The sequence below is a fragment of the Erinaceus europaeus genome, chromosome 9, assembly GCF_950295315.1.
Source record: "Erinaceus europaeus chromosome 9, mEriEur2.1, whole genome shotgun sequence".
NCBI lineage: Eukaryota > Metazoa > Chordata > Mammalia > Eulipotyphla > Erinaceidae > Erinaceus > Erinaceus europaeus.
Genome location: NC_080170.1, coordinates 54778881 through 54803272, shown reverse-complemented (window position 1 = coordinate 54803272; position 24392 = coordinate 54778881). Strand labels below are relative to the sequence as shown.

The 24392-nt window shown below is 40.5% G+C and overlaps 1 protein-coding gene across 3 annotated transcripts; it reads right to left on the bottom strand.

Annotated features, from left to right (window-relative positions):
• Nucleotides 1-2845: 2845 nt before the first annotated feature.
• Nucleotides 2846-20689, bottom strand: ADCY10 (adenylate cyclase 10). Of its 3 annotated transcripts, none has more exons than XM_060197951.1 (12): nt 20150-20689; nt 16109-16326; nt 15327-15431; nt 13139-13177; nt 12830-12973; nt 11962-12167; nt 11256-11352; nt 5280-5368; nt 5002-5193; nt 4268-4386; nt 3293-3369; nt 2846-3039 (listed from the first exon to the last, which is right to left on the bottom strand). In XM_060197951.1, exons 2-12 carry the CDS (start codon nt 16251-16253, stop codon nt 2846-2848), a joined length of 1407 nt encoding a protein of 468 aa, XP_060053934.1. In that variant the 5' UTR covers nt 16254-16326; nt 20150-20689. The 3 variants fall into 3 exon arrangements, with proteins under 3 accessions (XP_060053934.1, XP_060053936.1, XP_016047464.1); XM_060197953.1 differs by having other exon boundaries at nt 16109-16313; XM_016191978.2 differs by lacking the exon at nt 20150-20689 and having other exon boundaries at nt 16109-16470.
• Nucleotides 20690-24392: the final 3703 nt, after the last annotated feature.

Below are 24392 nucleotides of genomic sequence, written 5' to 3'. Positions count from 1 at the left end.
GAGCTCAATCCCCAGCAGCACATGTGCCAGAGTTATGTCTGGTTCTTTCTGTTCTATCTGTCTCATAAATAAATAAAAATCTTTAAAAACAAATAAATAAAATTTAAAAAGAAAAAATAAAATAATGAATATCTTTTACATTTGGAGGATCTTTCTATAGTTAGAACATAGACTTTAAAAACAAATAAATTTAAAACATCTGAATCAAAAAACAAAAAAGAGCCAAGAATACCCAAAGGCAAAGCTAGTGAGAAATCAGTCTGATGTGTAACAAATGGTTAATATTTCACGTTCCATTATATACTCATGTACTCATGACAAGCTATCCATGTACCTCTTATATTTATGAACAAATGTTCTCATAGGTCATTAAGTCCCAAAGAGAAATATCTTTGCTTGAGAGAGAGAGAGAGAAAAAGAGAGAGAGAGAAAAAATATGCTTGTGAGTTGGATTTGCTCTTTTGCTCTTGAGATATTACCACATCAGTGTGTCTGGGATAGCTGAATGAAGAAGAGCCACACTGCCTCAGTGATGTGTTACCCAAGGTTGTCTATTAATAGGCACCCAAGAAAATGAGGATACATTCGTAAAATTAGTCAGGCCTGTCAAGAGCAATTGAACCAAAGAGTTGTGAGAGATGCTTGACTATTCATTGACTATTCACTGTCGACACCGTTGAGGTTTTGTGGCTATTTTTGTGACATTTTGACACTTGACTCTTGTTCTCTAGATTTATCCCCATGAACATGTCATGTAGCCTCTCTGAATGTCAGTTTTCACATTTATAAAATGGGGGTAATTAGATGGGGAAAAGTTCATAAATGGGGGGTAGATAGCATAATGGTTATTCAAAGAGATTCTCATGCCTGTGGCTGCAAAGTCCCAAGTTCAGTCCCCTGTATTACCATACACCAGAGCTGAGCAGTGCTTGGGCAAAAAATGAAAGCTTAAAAATTGTGAACAGTCTCAGTTGAAATTTATTAAGTGGTGATAGAAACTCTGTGTAATTGATATTAAGAATATATGTTTTGAGGTAAAGTTCCTACTATGTAGTAAGGGTTCACAAAAATTTATTCTTTGTTCATTTATTTGAATAGCATTTTATCTATGGTCTGCATATGCCAAAGGCAGTGCTGAGCCCTGGAGATACAAAGATGAAGAGTAAAAACACCTTCAGCTAGTTAAACTTGCCTCTATGATCTAACTCTGTCACATCTAGACTTAACTTGCTAAAATAGATTGTGACTTTTCCACTTTGCACATTGTCTGTTCATTCATCAGTACTGAATACCTCCCATACAACAACAACTGGGGATAAAAAAAATGAACTAGATGAAAACAGTTTTTGCCACCTCCAAAAGATTTCTAAGTGTAGTAAGTGAAAGTAGATAGTTAGCGACTGTGATGTGTGCTGGTTACATGGAGGAGGAACTAGCTGGAGCATCTAAATTGGGATTGAGATCATATCAAATCAATGGGATTTACAGACAACAATATTTATACCCCTTTCCCATATTGGGGAGCTACTCTCTTCTCTGCTTTCTGGTCTTTTCTGCTTTCAGCTTTCTGGTCCTTTTTCCAGCCATGACATCATCTCCCCAGATGATAACTTGGATCCACCTGCATATCAGATTTCAGGCTCAGGGGAAAAAAGAAAAAGAAAAACAAACAAAACAAAACTAGTATAGCCACAGGCCCTTTGGAATATAGCTAAAATATGCCTACTAGCTATCTATAAAATGGAGGACCCCCCCCCCCCCCAGCTCTTCATCTGCACTATTCCAGCCTTTAGGTCCATGATTGGTCAACAAATTTTTTGACTTTGTATGTTAACTCTCTTTTCAACCACCAGGTTCCAGATGCTAGCAGGATGCCGACCAGACTTCCCTGGACAGACAACCCCACCAGTGTCCTGGAGCTCCGATTCCCCAGAACCCTTGCCCACTAGGGAAAGAGAGAGACAGGCTGGGAGTACGGATCAACATATCAATGCCCATGTTCAGCGGGGAAGCAATTACAGAAGCCAGACCTTCAGCCTTCTGCATCCCACAATGACCTTGGGTCCATACTACCAGAGGGTTAAAGAATAGGAAAGCTATAAGGGGAAGGGATGGGATACAGAGTTTTGGTGGTGAGAATTATGTGGAGTTGTACCCCTGTTATCCTATGGTTTAGTCAATGCTTCCTTTTTATATGTATCTATTTTTATTGGGATTGAGGAGCTTCAGTATTATAGAGGAGTAAGTCCTAGAAGGACGTGTCAAAAATGGACAGTGGTTTTTCTAGCAGACTGGTGGTGTGTGGGTTAAGGTGAGCACAATGCACTTAGATACCCCCCAGGAGGAGATGAATTTGGAAAAGCAGATGATATTTATATGTTATGGCACAGAATTTGAGCATGGTCATAAAAAATGATGGAAGAGACTGAAGGATTTTTAAGTTCAGGAGTGATACCCATATATCTAAGCTGGGCTCCTGAGGAATGTATTTCACTAAAGATCTAGAATAGGAGCAGTGTCTTATAGTAGTTTAGCTCTAACAGTGTCACACAGTTGACATTGAGTCCAAATAGACATTAAAATAAGGGGATTCTCTGTTTTGCCTGAACCACCTTTGAAGAATCACCCACATATTCTCAGAACTGAGGGTAGGATGAGATCTTTCACCATGTTCGTAATCACTAGGATGGCAGAGAATGAAGAATGGTGAAATCTGGACCTTGCTTTGGGAGGAATAGATTTCAATGTCAAGAATTGGCTTTAAATATGAAATGGATGACCAATCACTTTGCTGATGCAATTCTACTTTTTCACTAAAAGACATTGCAAAACCAATGCCCCAAACTCACACTTTCTCATTAAGGCCCAAACACTGGTAGACAGGTCCAGAATCTGCAACTCCTTTCATAACTTTCTTTGGGAGTTCTTTGAAAAAGTAGGGTGGGAGGTTGCTGCTGTTGTAGGTGACAGAGTCACAGGTTACAATTCCTGGGTAGTACATCATCATCCTGGCTGCTATGTTGACCTTTTGACCAATGACTATAATAAGAAGGAGAAAACAGCCACTGAGCTGAATGCATCTAAGACATACTGTCCCCAAAAGGAATATCACACTTCCCCCCCTCTGCTCTTCAAGGCACAAATCTTACCTTCAACTACCCACTTCTTCATATCCAACAGTAGGCAAAGCTACTGATTAGATGACACCCAAAGATAATAAAGTTTCTGAGGAAAGACCCATATCTCCTCATATTCCCTCCTCCCACAAACCCTTGGGAAGTTCCTGCCATACCTGTGTATTCATGTCGCACAGAGTGACCAACAATTCCACAGAAGACGATCCCACTGGCAACACCAATGGATACCATTCTTGGTCAGAAGAAAGGGCATTATGGGGAAAGAGAGAAAGAAAGTGATCAGAGAGAAAGGGGTGAGGATGGTGAGAGGACAGCAGAAGGTTTTCAGTAACTTCCCCTTCTGTAGGTAGTTTAGGACAATCAGGTAGGACTTGGAGAAGGAAGGATATATGGAGACTGAGTTCTGAGAATTGGTAATACAGTTAATTTTTATGCCATTTCAAAGTGTTTACTTGAGCTGATTTTAAATAATAATAAGCAACTCACCCCAAATGAATTGGTGGTAAACAGTTGCCAGAATGGAGGTAATTCAGATAACCTATGTGGCATTGGAATTGACTCTTGCTAACTCACAAGAATGGCTGTGGATAGAGATGATGGGGCATAGTAGTGGCATTATTTAGGGTGAGGGTATTTATTATCCAGTGTATTATTATTTGGTAGAACAGGACTACAAGCAAACTTATTGAAGTGGTTAGGCTGGGCAGGGTTGGAGACAGTAAATTCTACCTTCTGAACAGTTTTATCATGAGTGGGTCATATTAAAGTCAGATCAATATATAAACTTCTACCCAATGGTTCATTTCATTTTCCAGTTACTAAAAATAAACTCCAACATGGTTCTGAGAATTATCCCTACCAAGGAGATATCAAGAAGTACAGGGAGACAGTCAATTTCAATTTGCTTATTATCCAAGAACATGTGGACATCGAATGGGGAGTCCTTTCTCCTCTGGCTTTTATGTCCATTGTCTTACTGCATTGGGCTAGGCTTGCCCACTCTACTTGACACAGATGTCTAGGTAGAAAGAGGGCAACTGTCCATTATAGCCTTACTTAGAATTTTGTTTCCTGTTGTATCCTGTATTGCTGTCCCTAACTACAGGGTCAGGAGCAGGTGCAACACTCACTGGATTTTATGGTCTTGTGAACAGAAGTCAAATATATCCACAGCACTTTCCAAGGCATGTGTGACCTCATTGGGTGCCTTCTCTCCAGGGAAGCCAAAGACACAGAGGAAGGAGCAACCCTGTGAGGAAGATTACAAACCCATATCATAAAGGTAATGACACTGAGATGGATGATACAAATCTACCTCATAGGAGTCGGGCTGTAGCGCAGCGGGTTAAGCATATTTGGTGCAAAGTGCAAGGACCGGCATAAAGATCCCAGTTCAAGCCCGGCTCCCCACCTGCAGGGGAGTCACTTCACAGGCAGTGAAGCAGGTCTGCAGGTGTCTATCTTTCTCTCCCACTGTCTGTCTTCCCCCCTCCTCTCTCCATTTCTCTCTGACCTATCCAACAATGATGACAACAATAATAACTACAACAATAGAACAACAAGGTCAACAAAAGGGAATAAATAAATATAAAAAAAGAAAATATTTTTTTAAAAAAATCTACCTCATGTTTGGGTTCTTTGGCATAGCCTATTGGGACCCCCATCAGTGGCAACATGATCACATGTACATGGCCTTGTATGTGAAGGACACAGTTCTTTGAACATGCTGTATCTGCCCACATTGTTGGACCACACACATTTCTGGTGGTTGGGTTCACAGTCTTTCCCTTCCTTTCATCAATGTCTGTGAGAATGCCTCTTGCTTTGCATAAATTGTTGGCAGGCTCCCTCAGTTCACAGGTACCTTGTCAAACATGAAGACTTTGTTGATTTGGCCTCGAGTGACCCTCAGGACAGAGTTAATGTGCACACAGGCATCCTGTATGGATGAGCTTATGTCTTCTACTTTCTCTCCATCCTTAAACATCAGGTTCACAAACACAATTGTCACTGGGCGAAGCTCTGACAAATAGCCCCGAAGCTGTTTGTCATCAATCTGTAAGGCAGAGAAGCTTCCCTCAGCATGTCTTTTTAGTTAGAGATCTTTCTTACTCCTTCCAGTGTGTTAAACCATGCATTTACCTGCTTTAATATGCTCTCCATCAGGTACTTTTGCAGGGACATCTCCAGCAGGGGATTGGACTCCAGCATGCACGAAAGTCTCAGGAGGTCTGGAGAAGGGTTAGAGGGGGGCTGGCTCAGATTGGGGGGGCTTGGCTCTGTCATGCATAAAGAGCAGCCTCCAGGCCCTATTCCCTCAAGCACTGGTCTTCACAGCTCACCGTGGGGATTCTGGGACACCTGGGGGGTCAAACAGAACCAATGGATATTCAATAAGCTGTCCTAAGAGGTTGCAGGTCAGGCCGGGCAGGTTAAGCACATATAGCATGAAGTGCAAGAATGGCCTAAGGGGTGGGGATCGCTTCACAAGCATTGAAGCAGGTCTGCAGGTGTCTACTTTCTCTCTCCCAGTCTTCCCCTCCTCTCTCAATTCCTCTCTGTCCTATCCAACAACAGTAACAGTAATAACAACAAGGGCAATAAGGGTAACAAAAATGGGAAAAAACCCAGCCTCCAGAGGCAGTGGATTCGTAGCACAAGCACTGAGACCCAGCGATAACCATGGGGGCAAAAAAAAAAAAAAAAAAGTTGCAGGTCTCCTGAAATTCTTGTTTGTCCCTCGAAACCTATATTCTGGGGCTATCCCACTTTGGAACTTGATATTTTCATCTCTGGTCATAGGAGATGAGAAAGGACAGATTAAAAGAAAAGAATAGAGCATAGGGCATAGATAAGGGGGTGTAGAATTACAGCAGCAGCAAAAACAAGACTCAAGACATACATACATACATACACTTCACTAAACTATTCTCCTATATCCCTATTTGGGAAAGGGCAGAGGGGCTTTATTATGTCTTCAATATAGTGGTTGACATTCCTGTGTTCAAGTACTTATAGACATGTAATAGAATGAGCTTGAATAAATAAAAACATTACATAGAATAGACTTAGCATCGACATGTGGCTCATTTGATGGAGCTTATATATTAACCATCCATAAGGACCCAGGTATGAGCCCTGGGCCACCACATGGGAGCACCTACAGGGGGGAAGATAGTGTTAAAGTGGTGCCATGGTGTCTCTTCTTTCTGTGTCTTTATCTCCCCTTATCTATCTCTCACCCTCTGCCTAGAAGAAAGGAAAAACAAAATTAAAAGAAATAAAAGTAACCACTAGGAATAGTGTAGTAGTGCAGGCACTGAGCCCAGCAATGACCCAGTGGCTGGCGCGCGCGCGCGCGCGCACACACACACACACACACACATCGAGTATGTTTTCATTGGGGGATAGAGCAATGATAATGTGAGAAAGCAAGATGAAAAGTTAAAATGGAGTCTGAATGGGATATAAATTATGAAAAAAATAGAATGTTTAAAAATTTATTGATCACATAGTATAGTCAAAACATCATGCAAGGCAATGTACAGGAATAAAAAATTCATTAGAAAATGAGCGTTTCCCCTTGGAGATTCTGTCTCTATGGATATTCAAATATAATATGTATGAAAATGTCAGTGGGAAACAGATTAGTCAGATCAAACATATTTGGTAGATAAGGACTAGCAGAGGCTGTGAGCTGATTTTTCATAAAAATGTCTTCAAGAGAATAGGGAATTTGACTATATCTTGAATGATTTATGAAGTTTTACTAAAATGACTGAGGAGTGCATGCCTAACAGAGAGAACTGAAAAGTTTAGTAAAAAATTATTATAGTATGTTAGAGGACTGGTACAGATTCTACCTCACCTGGCCAGAATATCATGAATATTTGGAGGCTAGGAATAAATGACAGTGAAAAGACTGTGGGCAGAATAAAGGAGTTACTTCCTAGCTCAAAGGACTCCTCAATTACAAATTGGGTGGTACACCTCCTAACAAAGCCACAGAACCTAGATATAGATCAAGGCCCATGAGACAAAACACATGTGCACATGTACCCTTAAGTTAGGAGGAAATATACACCTTAAAGCAAAAGTGCACAATAGTTTGCAGTGACCCAAAACAGCAAGCAAGTAGAAATACCTAAAAAAAAAAATTATACATACCTTTCCCATATTTGGGAGCTACTCTCTGCCCTGATCCAGTCCTATTTCCAACTCTGACACCATCTCCCCAGACAATACCTCTGGTCCAACTGCATGTTAGTTATCAGGAGCAGGCAAAAATTAGTAAAGCCATGGGGCCCCCTGGAATATACCTAAAATAGACCTATTAGTGTTTGCCAAAATGAAGACCCTGAACTCATCTGCTATATTCTTGCCTTTAGACTGCTGACTATTAAACCATTTGTTCTGCTTTATATATTCATGCTTTTTCAGCCACCAAGTTGCAAATGCTCCCATGATGCCAACCTGACTTCGCTGGACAGAGGACCTTACCAATGAACCCTGGACCCCCACCTCTCCAGACCCCTGCCCCACTAGGGAAAGATAGAAACAGACTGGGAGTATGGATCAAGCTGTCAATGCCCATGTTCAGTGGAGAAACAATTACAGAAGTCAGACCTTCCACCTTCTGCACCCCATAATGACTCTGGGTCCATGCTCTCAGAGGGATAAAAAAATAGGAAAGTTTTCAAGGGAGGCAATGGGATATGGAACTCTGGTGGTAGAAATTGTGTAGAAATGGACCCCTCTTATCCTATGGTCTTGTCAATATTTTTTATTTTATAAAAATATTAATAAGAAAAGAAAAAAGGATCTGCCAAAAAGAGTTGCAAAGATAACAATAATAATAATAACAACAACAACAAGGGCAAAAAAAATGGCCCCAAGGAGAAGTGGATTTGTAGTGTAGGCACTGAGCCCCAGCAATAAGCCTGGAGGCAAAAAAAAAAAAAAGAGTTGTAAAGGTCTGAACCATAATAGACAGCATGATGGAGAAACAGAATGTCTTGCTGTATGATAGTTTGCTCCTTGTCCATGAAAGTAACTTCTAAATCCTTGGATTTTCCCAGTAGTAGTATATCTGTTGTTCAGGGTGGGTCTCTTGTACACAACGAGCTATATGCTAATAAGATGACTCAGGATGGAGTAGGGGCTTTGAGTCACTGGGAAATCTACTTAATCTCCCAGTATCTGAAGAGAAGGGACCTGGAGGTTGAGCTTACTTCCATGGTCAGTGCCTCCACAATTAAGACCCCAATAAACACTCTGGACATCCAGAGACTGGGTAGGCTTTCCTGGTTATCCATTAAACATTGAGATACAGGCAACATGTGTCCCAAGGCCACAGGATTTCCATATTTGGGACTTTCCCAAACCTTGCTCTAGGTGCCTCTTTATTTGGGTCTTCCTGGTTTGTATTTTTAATAAGACTCATTGTAAGTGTAGTACTTGCCTGAGTAGAAAGATAAATAGTGTTTGGTGTATTGCACCAAAGCAAACTCTGGGGGGGGGTGGGGGGGGTTTCAAGTCCTGGAATATGGTGGCAGAGGAGGACCTAGTAGGAGCTGTATTGTTATGGTGAAATGTTATGCATGTACAAACTATTGTATTTTACTGTCGACTATAAACCACTAATCCCCCCAATAAAGAAAGAGAGAGAGAGAAGTAGTGTAGGGTTTTGTTTTGGTTTTAACACTGACATTATCACTGGGGCTCAGTCCCTGAATGATGAATCCACTGCTTCCAACAGCCATATTTTTACTTTTTTCCTTTTATTTTTCTTTTCTTTTAATGTTTGTTTATTGTTTATTTTGTTTGTTTGTTTGTTTTTATCAGAGCACTGTTCAGCTCCGGCTTATGGTGGTGCAGAGGATTGAACCTGGGGCTTTGGAGCCTCTAGCATGAGAGTCACTTTGCATAACCATTATGCTATCTACCCTCTGCCCTCTTTTTCTTTTCTTTTAAAAAAAATTGTCACTAGTATTATTGCTGGGGCTCAGTGCCAGTACTACAAATACACTGACTGCTCCTGGATGCCACTTCTTTCTTTCTTCCTTTCAATGATTCTTTCTTTCTTCTTTATTAGATAAGACAGAGAGAAATTGATGTGGGAAAGAGAAAGAGGGAGAGAGAGAGACACCTGAAGACCTGCTTCACTGTTTACGAAGCTAACCTCTATAGGTGGAGAATGGGGGCTTAAACCCAAGTCCTAGTAACATGTGCACTCAATAGGGTGTGCCACTGCCTGGAAGCCCTTTTTTATTTTTCTGATAAAAACAGAGAAAAAATAAAGGAGAGGAGAAGGGAAGAGACAGAGAGAAAGAGAGGGACTTTTAGCACTGCTCCATTACTTACGAAGCTCCCTTCACCCCCCCCATGGGTGGGGACCAAGGACTTGAACCCAGGTCCTTGAGCATGGAAATATGTTTACTCTACTAGGTTCACTGTTGCCTGGCCCCAGTAGCTTAAATATATTAAGTCTTGGGGTATCTGTCTGACATTCATGTAGATATATTATTTTTACATGGTTCTAGAATTTATGATAAAGTCTGGCCTAAATTCTGGATGTTAGGGCTCTGGCTTGGGTAAGGCAAACAAATTTTAAGACCTTGAGATTACCCCCTTAAATTCCCTACCCTTGTCTCTAGTCAGCCTTACCCTTGTTCCAGTCTTGCTGAGAGCTTGGATGAATGGTGCTCTGAGAGTGGGGAGGGAAGAATGGAGAGTTAAGGATCACCAATTTATCAGGAACAGAGGGGCCAGGTGCATTACAGTGCACAAGGACTTGGGTTCAAGCACCCAGTCCCCATGTACAGCAGGAAGCTTCAGCAGAGTACTGAGAGGACCAGCGTAAGGATCCCGGTTCAAGTCCCCAGATCCCCACCTTCTCTCTGTCTCCCCTCCTCTCTCAATTTCTTTCTGTCCTATCCAACAACAACATCAATGGCAACTGTAACAATAACAACACTAAGGGAAACAACAAGGGCAACAAAATGGGAAAAATTGGCCTCCAGGAGCAGTGGATTCATAGTGCAGGCACCGAGCTCCAGCAATAACCCTGGAGGCAAAAATTAATTAATTAAGTACTGAGGATCTATCTTTCTTTTCTCTCAACTTCTGTCTCTATCAAAAATTTTTAATTAGTTAAAATATGTATTTAAAACATTGAATAGGAACAGAAAGAGACTAAAACAATAAAAATATGTGATTTGGGGTGAAAATTTAAGGAAAGGATAATCTTAAGCCCAAGTAAAGAAGAGAAAAATAGTGTCAAGAAAAGAGAGGAAGGGCTGGGCAGTGTTATACCTGGTTGAGTGCACATATTACAGTGTGTAAGGATCCAGGTTCAAGCTCCTAGTCCCCAATGTTGGATGAAAGAATTATGAGTGATGAAGCAGATCTGCAAAGTCTCTCTTCCTCTCCCTCTCTTTCTCCCCTTTTCTCAATTTATCTCCATCTCTACCCCATAAACATAACAAATACTTAAGAAGAAAGGAAGAGAGAGGAATCTAAGAATGGGCACTTACAATGAAGGCCTGATTACACAGGGCCTTGACATGAACAGTCCCAGCCAAGAGGAAAAAAGAAGGTAGAAGATTTGGGGTTCAGACTGACAGATAGGTGAGCATATGCCCCCCAACATATACCTTCAATCAGTTTTTATTGGGTGGATAAATATATGAAAGGATAGAAGAGACACAAACAGATTACTCTTCTGACAAGTTTTCTGGTACAGTTAAAAGAGGAAAGTAGGATTCATAGAAGCTTTTGTATTTTTTTTTCTCCCCACCCCCAGCTTTTGTATTTTTGTTTTCTTCCATCTTGGGGGAGATTTCTAAATGTTTGGAAGGTGAGAAAAAGGGCTCAGAGTCAAGGAAGAGAAAGAGGACCCAAAAGGGGTTGTTTTTAGGCCCTCAATTGGGGGAAAAGATTAGGTCCCCATTGTGTGCCTCCCCCCAAAAGAAAACACACACACAAAAAACAAAAACAAAAAAACTAGGATATCTTTGAAGTAATCCATTCCTCCTCATACTGAAACCTCTGTTCATTGGGTTAAGACCCTACTCCTACCATTACGGGTAAAGCCATTGATCCATGGAAAATACTTACATTTCTGGTCACCAGAAGGATAATAATCCATGAAAGTCATACATTTTGTGAAAAATTCATCAAAATTAAAACTAGAAGGTGGTTTTAGGAAGATAACCTAAATTTAAAAAAATGAGAAGTTTTTTGGTTATTTGAATGGTTGTCTGTTTATTTGAATATAATTTTTATCAGAAAAGACAAGGCGTGTGCTTTTAAATGTCCAGGACATGGTAAACAGAGATTGGCATACTTAAACACTGAAGCACTTTAATTCAGATGTGATTGTGTTCCTTTGCCATTACTTATCAAGACATATCTTCAGTATATATTTAGAGGGTCATTCTGCAAGGCTAACCTATATGCATTTCCAGTCTAAAAACCTTCTTCTTTTTATTTTGTATCATTTTCACTTAAATGAGAGCTGATTAAATGTACATCTCAACTTCTAAGTGTAATCTTTGCTGTTCCTGAAGCTAGGTCTTTAGCTCTCCAAAACACTCTAACCAAGTCCTGCATCTCCATCACAGGAAAGCCCAGTTACTTTCTCTTAGACAATCAGACTGAGATCCTCCCACAGGAGCTGTCTTGGACTGAAGCTTCCTCTCTAACCCAGATTGACCTCCTCGAGTCTCCTGCCAGTGATGTCCTGAAACCAGTCTCCCCAGTATCTTTTCTGGCAGACAAACCCTGGCACAGCCCGGCAGGACTTTTGCAAGAGCACACTTACCTTCACTGCTCTCTGATCTGGAATTCTTTCAATTTCAATCATGCTCCTGTCACAAAGCTGCCAGCAATTAGGGGACAGAATGACTTCATTCATCTGGGCCATGTTCTGTGCCATACGCACGTCATCCACAGCCTGACCGATCACCAGGAAAAAGTCTTTGGTGTCATCCCCGAAGACCAACATGGTGATGTGGCCAGCAGCCAGTCCTGTGGGGGACCGGGGTGGGGAGGGGAGGCGGCAGGTCTTCATAGAACTTATGAGCTCCTTCCCAGCAGCATGGGCAGGACTAGTATGGCCTTGAAGGTCTCTCTGAGTCACACAAGACTCAGATGTGCCTTTTTGGGGTCCAGCCTCCCAAATTCCTCTCCCCAAGCTAGAGAGTCGGCTATTAGTTTACTCCTTACTGTGAAACTAAACTCCCTGGTTGGACTTTTTTTTTTCTTTTCTTCAATTAATTTATGCTGAAGGATAACAGAGAACAACTTTAATAATTCTTATTTGGGAAGCATTTGCAATTTATTCAGATTGAAGTGCCAGCCAAAATGAAATCTTTAGGAATTACTTTTAGACAAGTGTATAGCTGTATGAATGGGGGGAGGGAGGCAGGTGTCCAGTCCCAATAAACCTGGAAGGTTTGGTGTATGCCAATAACTTGCATTCCCTTTTTGCAAGAATTTATAAAGTAGATTAGCCCAAATTCCCTTAGCTGATAAAGGAAGAGATCCAAATTCACAGTCTTGTTAGTTAGATTCCTGTGGCCAGGACATAATGGCAGGGCTGGGCACTGTGATCCTATTTTTCTCTCTGGGACAAAAATGCTGCACTAATACTGCTGTGCATCCCTCCTTCCTTGCGGGATTAAGCTTACCTATCTTGACTCGGACGTCGAGGCCTTCTTCAGACTCCTGGGAGTCAAAAAGCCCATGGATCTCCAAGCTGCATTTGACTACAACTGTGATGATGTTTTTCAGCTGCTTTCGCTCCACCTTCCACAAGGCGAGCAGTGCGTCACCTATAGGAGACACACACTAGGCCTGCCCTGGGCAGCCAGGCTATTCTGTAAGAAGTTGGAACAGAACCCTCATCCCCAAATGCCCTAACTAATTTACTGCACCTTTCTTTGTCAGAGTAAAGTCATCCCCATCTATCTCTACCCTCATCTCAGCAAATCCCCTACCTGCAAACTTGAGGATGTCACCTCCGAAGAGCAATACTTCTGAGCAAAAAAGAGAGAAAGAAAAAAGTGAAATTAAGCTAATGAAAATAAGTCATTCTTCATCCATGAAATAGAAACAAGTTCAACAGAACAGTGATTCAGAAAACAGTCTTCTACTAACAATGTTATCTTATCTAAGTCACCTAAACCTATCTGAGTTTATTTCCTTGATGGGGCTACTGAACTATATTGAGTTCAGGCTTTGTTTCTGTGAGAAAAAACTAACAGAGAAAGTAGGATTTCTGGTGAGGCCTGAGGACAGAAAACTGTGAAAGCTATCTATGGTCAATGTGTGTTTTGTTTATTATCACTTTGACTTGTTTATTTCTGTTTATGACATATTTGGATAGCTTTCTCTCATTTACATGTCACCACAGATGTCTTGAACAGCATTGTACTGAGATGTAAAACAACAGTAAATGTTTCTGCTTTTAAGAAGCACTGAATTTTTGGCAAGGCAGTGATGGAGCACCTGCTTTGCTTGTATGAGGCCGTGGCTTTGATCCCGCATGATTAAAAAAAAAAAAAAGGCAAGTTAGTGCCCTTTCAAAAAAAAAACAAAAGCCCAACAACATAGAAATATTAGGGCTGTTGGGTGGGGGGGAAGCTTGCCTGTTAGGATGCTTGCTTTGCCATGCACATAACCCAGGTTTGAATCCAGCACCACAGTAATGGTGGAAGCTTCAGTGCTGTAGCGTCTTTCCCTTTCTCTCTGTCTCTTTATATCCTTATCTTATTTATTTTGCATAAAGACAAAGAGAAATTGAGAGGAGAGGGAGAAAGAGAGAGAAGCTGCAGCAATGTTTTGCCACTCAAGAAGCTTCCCTCTGCAGCTGGAGACCAAGCGTTTGAACCAGGGTCCCTGTGCATAGTAATATGTGTGTTCTGCCAAATGAGCTATCACCTGGCCTCCAGTCTCTGAATTTCTATATGAAGAAGTTAGCTGGGAACAGTAATCTCAAGCAATGGGGGACGGGAGGTTTAAATATTGTTTAACGAATGGCACTATGAGCAGGGCAAGAGGTATACCATAGGTCTTGGTCCCAGAGGTCCCTGGTTCAGTCCCCAGAATTACTACATGCCAGTTCTGAAGTCTTTCTCTCTGTTAAAAATAAATAAATCTAGGGAGTTGGGCGGCAGCGCAGCGGTTTAAGGGCACGTGCCACCAAGCGCAGGGACTGGCATTAAGGATCCCGGTTCGAGCTCCCCAGCTCCCCACCTGCAGGGGGTCGCTTCACAGGCGGTGAAGCAGGTCTGCAGGTGTCTATCTTTCTCTCCCCCCCTCTGTCTTCCTCTCCTCTCTCCATTTCTCTCTGCCCTATCTAACAACAACGACATCAATAACAACAACAACTACAGCAACAATAAAAAACAAGGGCAACAAAAGGGAAAATAAATAAATGGAAAAATAAATAAATGAATCTTTTAACTGGGACCAGGTGGTGGCAAACCTGGTTGAGAGCACATGTTACCATGTGCAAGGACCGGATTTGAGTCCCCAGTCCCCACCTACAGGGTGAAAGTTTTATGAGTGGTGAAGCGGTGCTGCAGGTGTTTGTCTCTATCCCTCTCTATCACCCCCTTCCTTTTGATTTCTGACTGTTGCTATCCAATAAATTAATAAATAAAATTTTTAAAATTTACATAAATATTTTTAGAAAAAGATGTTATGAGGGAACTTGGGACCAATAAATGACTAGATGTAGGATTGCATTTAATAGAGTCAGTTCATTTCTTCACGGTTAGCTCAAATTAGTAATGCAAGAGGGTAGGAAATGTGAATAAGTAGACTAATGTTTCCAGCTGGTGCATTAGAACTCATTAGTCGAAGACAAATTGCTGGTAAGTTTTGTAATACACATCTACACTCTGGTGCCATTTGTTTAGTCAGTGAATATAACTCAAAGCACCACAACAGTTCTTGTTAAATTAGTCTCTAATTTGGTCTTTTAGCTAATGCAAAACATTCTATCCCCTAGATATTGAGGTTTGATCACTTTCTTTCAGTTATATTAGATTAAATTTCATGAAAGATTGGTGTAGCAATGCACATTTCATAGAGAAAAAAAGGAAGTGTGGCAAGTAATATACTGTCTCATAATCAGCAAATACAAAGTGTTCTTCAGGTGGAGCCCTTTGGTTCACTTACTCTCCACTATTGCACTTATGTAGTAGTTGAGAATCTCCACCAATTGCTCTGCCCCTCGATCCATGTACATGGCCCTGCTGAACTTCTCGGTCATTGCAGTAAAACCTGTAATAAATACTCAGCTGGTTTCTTTGGTTCCTTGGAAGACCTCGGCAGAGCTGGGGGAGATGACCCACAGGGGGGAGGCATGGGTCAGGCTCAACCTTTAAGAATGGATAGGGCTTCTCTTCATGACTTTTGAGACTGACTAAGTGTCAGATTCACATTTCTCTCTGTTGGTTATTGTAGTGGTCAGAGATAGGTGCCCATAATCTCTTCCCTCCATATTCTTGTACAGGGATCATTGCAGTGCCTGAAACTGGGTAGAGAATGTTCACACCATGGTAATAAAAATACAAAACTCAAAACACCCCTAACAAGGTGGAAAGTTTTATGCTAAGATGCAAAACAACATCTGGATGGGGTATTTTTTGAAATCAGACTTGCTTGTGATATGTGGCCATGTGTGTAAGGAAGGTTCACAGGTGAGGGGTTGTCAGTGAAGTTTGGGCTAGGATGCTGGTGTCCAAATTTTCAGGCATGGAACTTGGGTATTTTAAAGATGTGCCTGTGGCTGAACATACTGTGTAAAGAAGGTGAGGAAATCAGGGTCACAGCTTAACTCTACACACCCCATACGAGGGCACTGGCTCTGAGAAGGGCCCTCTCCGCAACCCAGCTCTACATGTGAGATCTGAGGGCACCTGGAACTTATCCAAATGCAGCACCCCTTTTGTGCTTGCCTGAAATATCAACAAACATCAAGACTCCATCAAAATAATCTACAGAGGGTCGCTCAGGAGAGAAGGCTCCGTAGATGATAAGGTCTGGCAAATGAGCAGCTATTCTCACGATGGCCCGGTCTGACTCTTCTTTTCTTGTGTTCATACTCAAAGCAATGGTTCAAGGTTTTGTGGGCACAGCAGATAGTTCCCAATGAAAGATCCTCTAGAAAGAAATGCTGAGAGTGGAGATCAGAATTTATTCAATCCCTTTCTAACTTCTTTTTCATTTTTCTCTCTTGTTTGCTTCATCATATTTAAATTATTTATTTAGGGACCAGGCAGTGGTCCACCCGGATGAGTGCACATATTACAAAGTTCAAGGACCCAGGTTCAAACCCCCAGTCCCTACCTGCAGGGAGGGAAGCTTAACAAGAGGTGAAGCAGTGCTGCAGATGTTTCTCTCTCCCCCCCACCCCTGTCTACCCCCTCCCTCTTGATTTCTGCTTATATCCAGAAAATAATAAATAGGGAGTCAGGCGGTAGCGCAACAGGTTAAGTGCTCGTGGTGCGAAGCACAAGGACTGGCATTAATGATCCCAGTTCCAGCCCCCGGCTCCCCACCTGCAGGGTTGTCACTTCACAGATGGTGAAGCAGGTCTGCAGGTGTCTATCTTTCTCTCCCCCTCTCTGTCTTCCCCTCCTCTCTCCATTTCTCTTTGTTCTATCTAACAATGACGACATCAACAACAACAACAATAACAATAAAAACAAGAGCAATAAAAAGGAAAAATAAATATATATAAAGAAAAGTAAAGAATAAATAAAACATTAAAAATTATTTTAAAATAAGTAATTTATTTCTTTGATAGGGACAGACAGAGATTAAGGGAAAATTAACAAGGGGAAGATAGGGTGAGAACATCTGCAGTACTGCTTCACCGCTCACAAAGCTTTTCCCCTGCAGGTGGGGACTAGGGGCTTAAACCAAGGTCCTTGTACATTGTAGCATGCTCACTCTACCAGGCACACCACTACCCAGCCGCTGGTCCTGCTTCTTTAAATGAGTGAGCTGAAGAATGGTGAGATGTTACTTCAAAGGGTCAGCTTTCTCTCTCAAGATAGACTCACTTGTACTTCAACCTCAAGCAGTACTTAAGTGCAGGAGAACCCCATAAACAAGATACAATGGATGAAGATGACTAAAAATGTGTGTCTGTCATTAGAGGTGAGCCCTATGTGAAAGTCCTGCTATAGAAGGGCCACAGTACTAACCACCCACACTTACTCTCTTCCTCTGTCATTACATCTCCACTGCTCACTCCTCCCTTTTGGTTTCTCACTTTTTCTCCCTTTTGAAAAAAAAGAAAGAAAAGAAAGAAAGAAAGGAAGGAAGGAAGAAAGGGAGGAAGAAAAGAGTAGAGACGTGATGTTATGTGCATGAGTATGTATTTACATAAGATGAGTGGCACATTGGAGTATTATACACAAACAGGAAATTTAGTGTATCAAGGTTTAATCGTAATAAGTGGAAAGACTTCAAAAGTGTGTGTCTGTAGGGTACGTGTGTGTTTCTGTAAATGGAAGGAAATAGACATTTTAATTTGTTACCTAATTTGTTCTGAGAAAACTAAGATTGCCTAAGCTTTTCCTGTAGCTGCTGTGGCTGATGAAATGTCCGTGCCTACCATGCTGAATAAGAATTGCAACTGCAAGTTTTCCAGAGCAATTTAAGTTCCTGAAGTAAGAGAGACAGAAAATAAGAAAATAAAATACACTTTTTCTTTTTAAAAGGAGAAACTATTACTGAACAGTCTGGAGGAATTGGTTAGTAATTTTAGCCAGACATAGGCCAGAATTTGGAAACATTTAAAAAATTAAGATGGCTAACATACAGACTTAAGGAAAACATTTTTTTAAGTTGGGAAAAACAGTACATCTAATAGACAAACTTTTTAAATGCTTTTTAAAATTTAAATCCTGAATATTAGAGTGTGGGTGAACTTTGAAAGGAAAAATACTGGAAAATTCAAATGTTAAGATAGCAAGCAAGAGAGTAACTGTTAAATTGTTTGTTTGTAAAACCACAGCTTGTAGCAAGGACAGTTCATAAATAACAGGTAAATCAGGTCATCTCAGAGAATGAATTCAAGGTGTGATATGAAGTTAGTAGGCTAAAGGAAAATTGGAAACTCAGAATGAGCTAATAATTTGGGGAAATTTTTGTGTTAAAAAAACGTAAAGGGGATTTTAATTTAAGGAAATTAAATACAAGATGAATAAAAGGAAAGCTTAAATATATTATGCAACTCTTCTTTTGTTTCTATTCTACACTACAGAGAACTGAAAAGTAAACAAATACTTCTAAGAAAGAATTAAAGCCCAAGATAAGTTGCTGATTATTTTAGATACATTCAAGTAACCCCAGATCACCTATATGCACAGAAATAACAGATATAACACTAGTGTTAGCAACACCATATCTTCCTAATGAGTACAATACTCATGGCTTCACTCTAATTTGAAGATAGTGGAAATGGTTATTTTTTGTTCTAAAATAACCAAGCCTGACACACCCCAGAAGAAAATATAACACCGAGAAAATGAGTGTTTGCTGAAAAATCACAAGATTTCCTTCTGAAAGGGAAAGGGACTGTGCAGCTGTCTCTCTGAATTTATAGCCAATGTTATGATTAATGAGAAGATGAATTAAGTAGTTGCTAAGATTACATTGTTGTAAATAGGTTACAATTAAATTAAACAGGTGGACAATTTTTTTCCCTAAGTTTCTTCCTCCAGGAAAGGAAAGCATTTGGAAACTAAGATGACAAGTGAAGAGGAAAACTAGGATAAGGAAATTATTTGCTCATGGACTAAGAGTCAGGCACTGAAAATGAATACTTGATTTTTCTTATGAACACTGCTAACAAGATGACAGAACGATCTCTGTGCTAGAGGAATACAGCTTCTGCTTTAAGCTCTCAGGCACCAGAAAAGAATTAATGACATTTACTGTGTGGGTACATATACACACTGGGATTTTAATTCATAGAGGGCTCTTATGTGTGTTTTATAGAGGCTGCCTCATTTAATCCCCTGACCAGCACTTCAAGGTGGGCCTCACTCCCATTTTACAGATATGGAAGCTAAAGTTGGTCCTGCTTTGGTTGATAACACTAGCATCCAGGTCTGGTGATTGGATAGTTGTATTCCTCTCACCATAGCTTCCTATATTCAAGGTATGTATAGTTGGTGACACTTTGGGGACATTTATGACCTAGAAAAAAATGAATTTAGTTTGAGAGCACTTTCAATATGTCTTAATGGTGCTGTTATTGATTATTTGATCAGTTCAATCCTGGATAACAAAGCACACCTACAAGAGACCCAAAGACACACCTAGCCTCCTGAAAGAAGGCAAGAGTGTCAATAGTTTCATTCTACTTAAAGATGGCTTAGCACCTCAAGATGAAAATGAAGTTGAAGATAATAGCCATGGTTTCTCAGAGTGTCTCTTCTAGAATGTTTTAGTAGATTTCTTTCATCCATTTTTTTTCCATTAATAAGCAATGCTGTGGATTTCATGAGTTCAAAAGGGTGTTCTGATTTAGAGGGGGAATGTGTTATATCCAAAATCTCTGACCTCTCCAGCTCAGACAGTTCTTCCTCTAAAATTTATTATCTATTTAAATATCCTTGATTAACTTCCAATCAATTCACCCTCTGTCACTTTCTGAATTAAAAGCTCCTCAGACACCCTGGTTTTCATATCTTTGGGTCTTCCACAGCATTCTTCCCATGCCCTCTTCTCATGTAGTGATTTGTTGTCTGATAATGAGAAGGTGGAGGATATTACATGAGAAAATGCAGGATAGACAGTTGAGTTGAAAAAAAGCCCACCCAAGACATATAGAACTTGAAGCCTCTAAGTCTCTAATATCACACATAGATGCCAACTGAGCTGAGTCTCCATCCTGGGCCCAAGACTCTCCTCTCAGCCCCAGTAAGTCTCCCCACCCTTTAATCTACAACCACTCCTCTTACAGAGACCTCTACTCCTACCTCCTCTTCTTCCAATGCCAAGACTAGGGGTCAGGTCATTCAGGAGTGCAGATACAAGGCAGGGGTTCAGATGACATTCTTGTCAACACTGTCTCTAATTGATCCTTTAAATGACAGTTTTGTCATTTAAAATGACAGTTTTTGAGGCCACACCCTCATCAGAAGCTCATTGTTTCCTGAGCACTGACTCTGTTTCTGATTGGCTGGCACTGTCCTCCCCTCCCCCCAGTCCAGTGGCCTATGACTCAAGACAGGACCTGCATTCAGGCCCTCTGGTCTACACATGTGGGTTAAGGGTCAGGGACACTGCCATGACTCCAAGTTTTCATAACTCCATCCAGCCATGGGGAGGATGATTGATATTACACAACAGTTGGTAGGTTATTATAATAAAGACAAGTGCCTCATGCCCAAGGAAATACCAAATTTTGGTCAGTAATGAGTCCATTTATTGCCAGGACTATCACACTTACCAGTTATAATTGATTCAGTACTCAGATTTTTGTGAGGTAAATTTGTTTGAAGAATGACATACTCATGTCTTCTAATTGTGCTAGTCTACATTTATGACCAAATTCACCCTGGAGAAAACTTGCAATCCAATGTGGCACTAGATTTCATTCTCTTTTCTTCCACTCCCACACTGGAAACAGTCACAAGGGACTGAATATACATACATACATATATATATATATATGTATATATATATATATATATATTTACTCATGACCTCTCTAGCCCAAGTGGTTCTTCCTCTAAAATTTACTTTCTGTTTAAATATCCTTAACTTCTAGTCAATTCATGCTCTGTACATATGTGTGTATATGTATATTATATATTAGTATATATCATATCTTCATTTTTTGTGATTAATAGTGGATTAGAAGATTATAAACATGGAAGGTATATAGTTCCACACTGCACCCACTACCAAAGTTCTGTGTTCCTCACGCCAACACCTCCCAAAAATAACCATCATAGTTCTCAATCTTGGAAAGTTTGTTTGCTTCTTGTTTTATATATTTTATTTATAAAAAGGAAACACTGACTAAACCATAGGATAAGAGAGTACAACTTCACACAACTCCCACCACCAGAACTCTTTAATACTATACCCTCCCCTGATAGCTTTACCTTTCTTCAACCCTCTGGGAGTATGGACCCAGGGTCATTGTGGGTTGCAGAAGGTTGAAGGTCTGGCTTCTGTAATTGCTTCCCTGCTGAACATGGGCATTGACAGATTGATCCATACTCCCAGCCTGCCTCTCTCTTTCCCTAGTGGGTAAGGGCTCTGGGGAAGCAGAGCTCCAGGACATATTGGTGGGGTCATCTGTCCAGGGAAGTCTGGTCGGCATCCTGCTAGCATCTGGAACCTGGTGGTTGAAAAGGGAGCCAACATAGAAAACCAAACAAACTGTTGGCCAGTCATGAACCCAAAGGCTGGAATAGTGCAGGTGAAGAGTTGGGGGGGGGGGGGGCGGTCTCTGTTTTGTAGATAGCGAGTAGGCATACCTTTAGTTATATTCCAAAGGGCCTGTAGCTATACTAGTGTTTTGTTTGTTTGTTTGTTTTCTTGCCTGAGCCTGAAATCTGATATGCAGGTGGATCCTAATTATTGTCTGGGGAGAGGATGTCATGGCTCTCTCTCTCTCTCTCTTTTTTTTTTTGCAAGTTCATATGTAACAGTTCTCTAGATCCCACATAGGAGTGAAACCACCCAGTAGTTGTTATTTCACTAAGCATAATCAGTATTATTAAAATTTTAAGGTCAGTAATAGGATGAATGAAAAGTTTAGAGGCAGGAAGAAGTTCATCAATGAATCTTTTGAGAACCAACAGAAAAATTGAAATGATAAATTAATTTGACTGATAGGTGGGGCTTTGTTTAAGAAAGAGCATATTCTCATGGGAACACCAACTCAATAAGCCTTTTTTGAGTCTGTGTCATTTCACAATAGATGTTTTCCTAAAGACCTAAACTAGAAAGCATGCACATGCACCAAACACCAAGGAAACAATATGGTTCATGAGAAAAAAACATTTTTTTGCCTGTGCCAGATTTTCTAATCCCTCAACCTCAAAGATAGACTGTGTCAAGGGATAGATTCTGAAGGGCAAGCAATCACAAAATGCCAAATTTTGATGACTTATATTCCTCAAAAATTTTTGGTCACTTGCTTCTTGGAATTTAGAAACAACTTGTTTAGCTGATTACTCTGAAATAATCCTAGTCAGGAGTGGCTTCACAAACACCTTTAGAAAGAAGCTCAGAGGACCTGGAGGTGGTACAGTGGTAGAGCTGAACTTGTGTGTATGAAGCTCTATGTTCAGTCTCTGGCATTTCATATGCCAGAGCAATATTGTTTTTTTTTTCCTTTAAAGAGAAAAATGGGGGTGGGGTGGGGAGTGGGGAGCAGGAGTACATGCCAGAGCACTGCTCAGCTCTGGCTTACAGTGGTGCTAGGGACTGAACCTTGGACCTCAGAACCTCAGGCATAAAAACTTTTGCATAAAACTAGTTGGGTCAAGGGCCCCTTGGAATATACCTAAAATAGATTTACTAGCTTTTTCCAAAATGGAGACCCCAAATCTCCATCCACAATATTCTTGCCTTTAGGTTCATGATTAGTCAACACTTTGTTCTGCTTTCTATCTTAACTCTTTTTCAGCCACCAGGTTCCAGATTCTACCATGATGCCAATCATACTTCCGAGGGCAGATGACTCCACCAATGTGTCTTGGAGCCCCGCTTCCCCAGATCCCTGCCTCCCTAGAGAAAGAGAGAAACAGGCTGGGAGTATGGATTGACCTGTCAATGCCCATGTTCATCGGGGAAGCAATTACAGAAGCCAGACCTTCCACCTTCTGCATCCCATAATGTCCCTGGGTCCATGCTCCCAGAGGGTTAAAGAATAGGAAAGCTATCAGGGGAGGGAATGGGATATGGAGTTCTGGTGGCAGAATTGTGTGGAATTGTACCCCCTCTTATCCTATGGTCTTGTCAGTGTTTCCATTTTATAAATAAAAACAAACAAAAATCCTGAGAAATGTTACACATGTACAAACTACTATATTCTACTGTTGACTATAAACCATTAATCCCCCAATATAGGAAAAAATAAACAGCCATGATTATTAGCTAAAAAAATTTTTTTGCATAACTATTATGCAATCTCCCCTGTACTTGTGCCCCCCCTTTCAAAGATTTATTATAAAGACAGACAGACAGACAGACACAGAGAACCAGAGCATCACTCTGGCACATGTAATGCCAGGGTCTGAATTTAGGAATGCATGGTTGAAAGTCCATTACTTTTCCTACTGCACCACTTTCTAGGTCATAATAATCTACTTCTCTCTCTTTCATAATAATAAATAAATCTTTAGGGAAAGAAAGAGAGGAAGAAAGAAGGAAGGAAAGAAAGAAAGAAAGAGAGAGAGAAAGAAAGAAAGAAAGAAAGAAAGAAAGAAAGAAAGAAAGAAAGAAAGAAAGAAAGGAGAGGAAGAAGTTCAGTATACCCAACTGGTATGCAAACAGACTGTTGATTGTTTCTAGCAGGCATTAACCTGTGCCTACTAGAGTTCTCCTAAAATGGGAACAAAGGTCACAGTTACAGAAAACTAATTTATGCCTCAAACTTTCTGCCAAATGCTTTAATTTGCCCAAAGTTGTAGATTATAAGAACTACAATTCAAATTCATCTGGCTCTAGTCTGTTCTGCCACATTGATATAATTCTAAATGTAATTAAAAATAGAAATACGTTGATGCTCCATTATTATAATTAAATATAGTATAAACCTTTTCCCTATAATTTTCACTTAAAGTTAAGATATTTTAAAATAGTTTGAATTCATTTTGCTAGCTAATCCACAATATATTTTTCACTTTCTCCTCATTTTAAGTGATTGCTATCCTTTTGTACAATAGATTAGTTAAGTCTTGACTAGTTACAATTCACTTGAATGTGTGTGGTCTTAAGACAAGGCACACATAAGACTGTCTGGAAGAGGAGACCAGGAGTATGTATAACTATGTATGACTGATTATGCATAAATACATTAAAATGCTATCATAATATAGATTTCTTTTTTTGAAAAAAAATTTTTTTAATTTATTTTTTTATTAATGAGAAAGTAGGAGAGAGAGAGAGAACCAGACATCACTCTGGCACATGTGCTGCTGGAGATTGAACTCAGGACCTCATGCTTGAGAGTCCAACGTTTTATCCACTATGCCACCT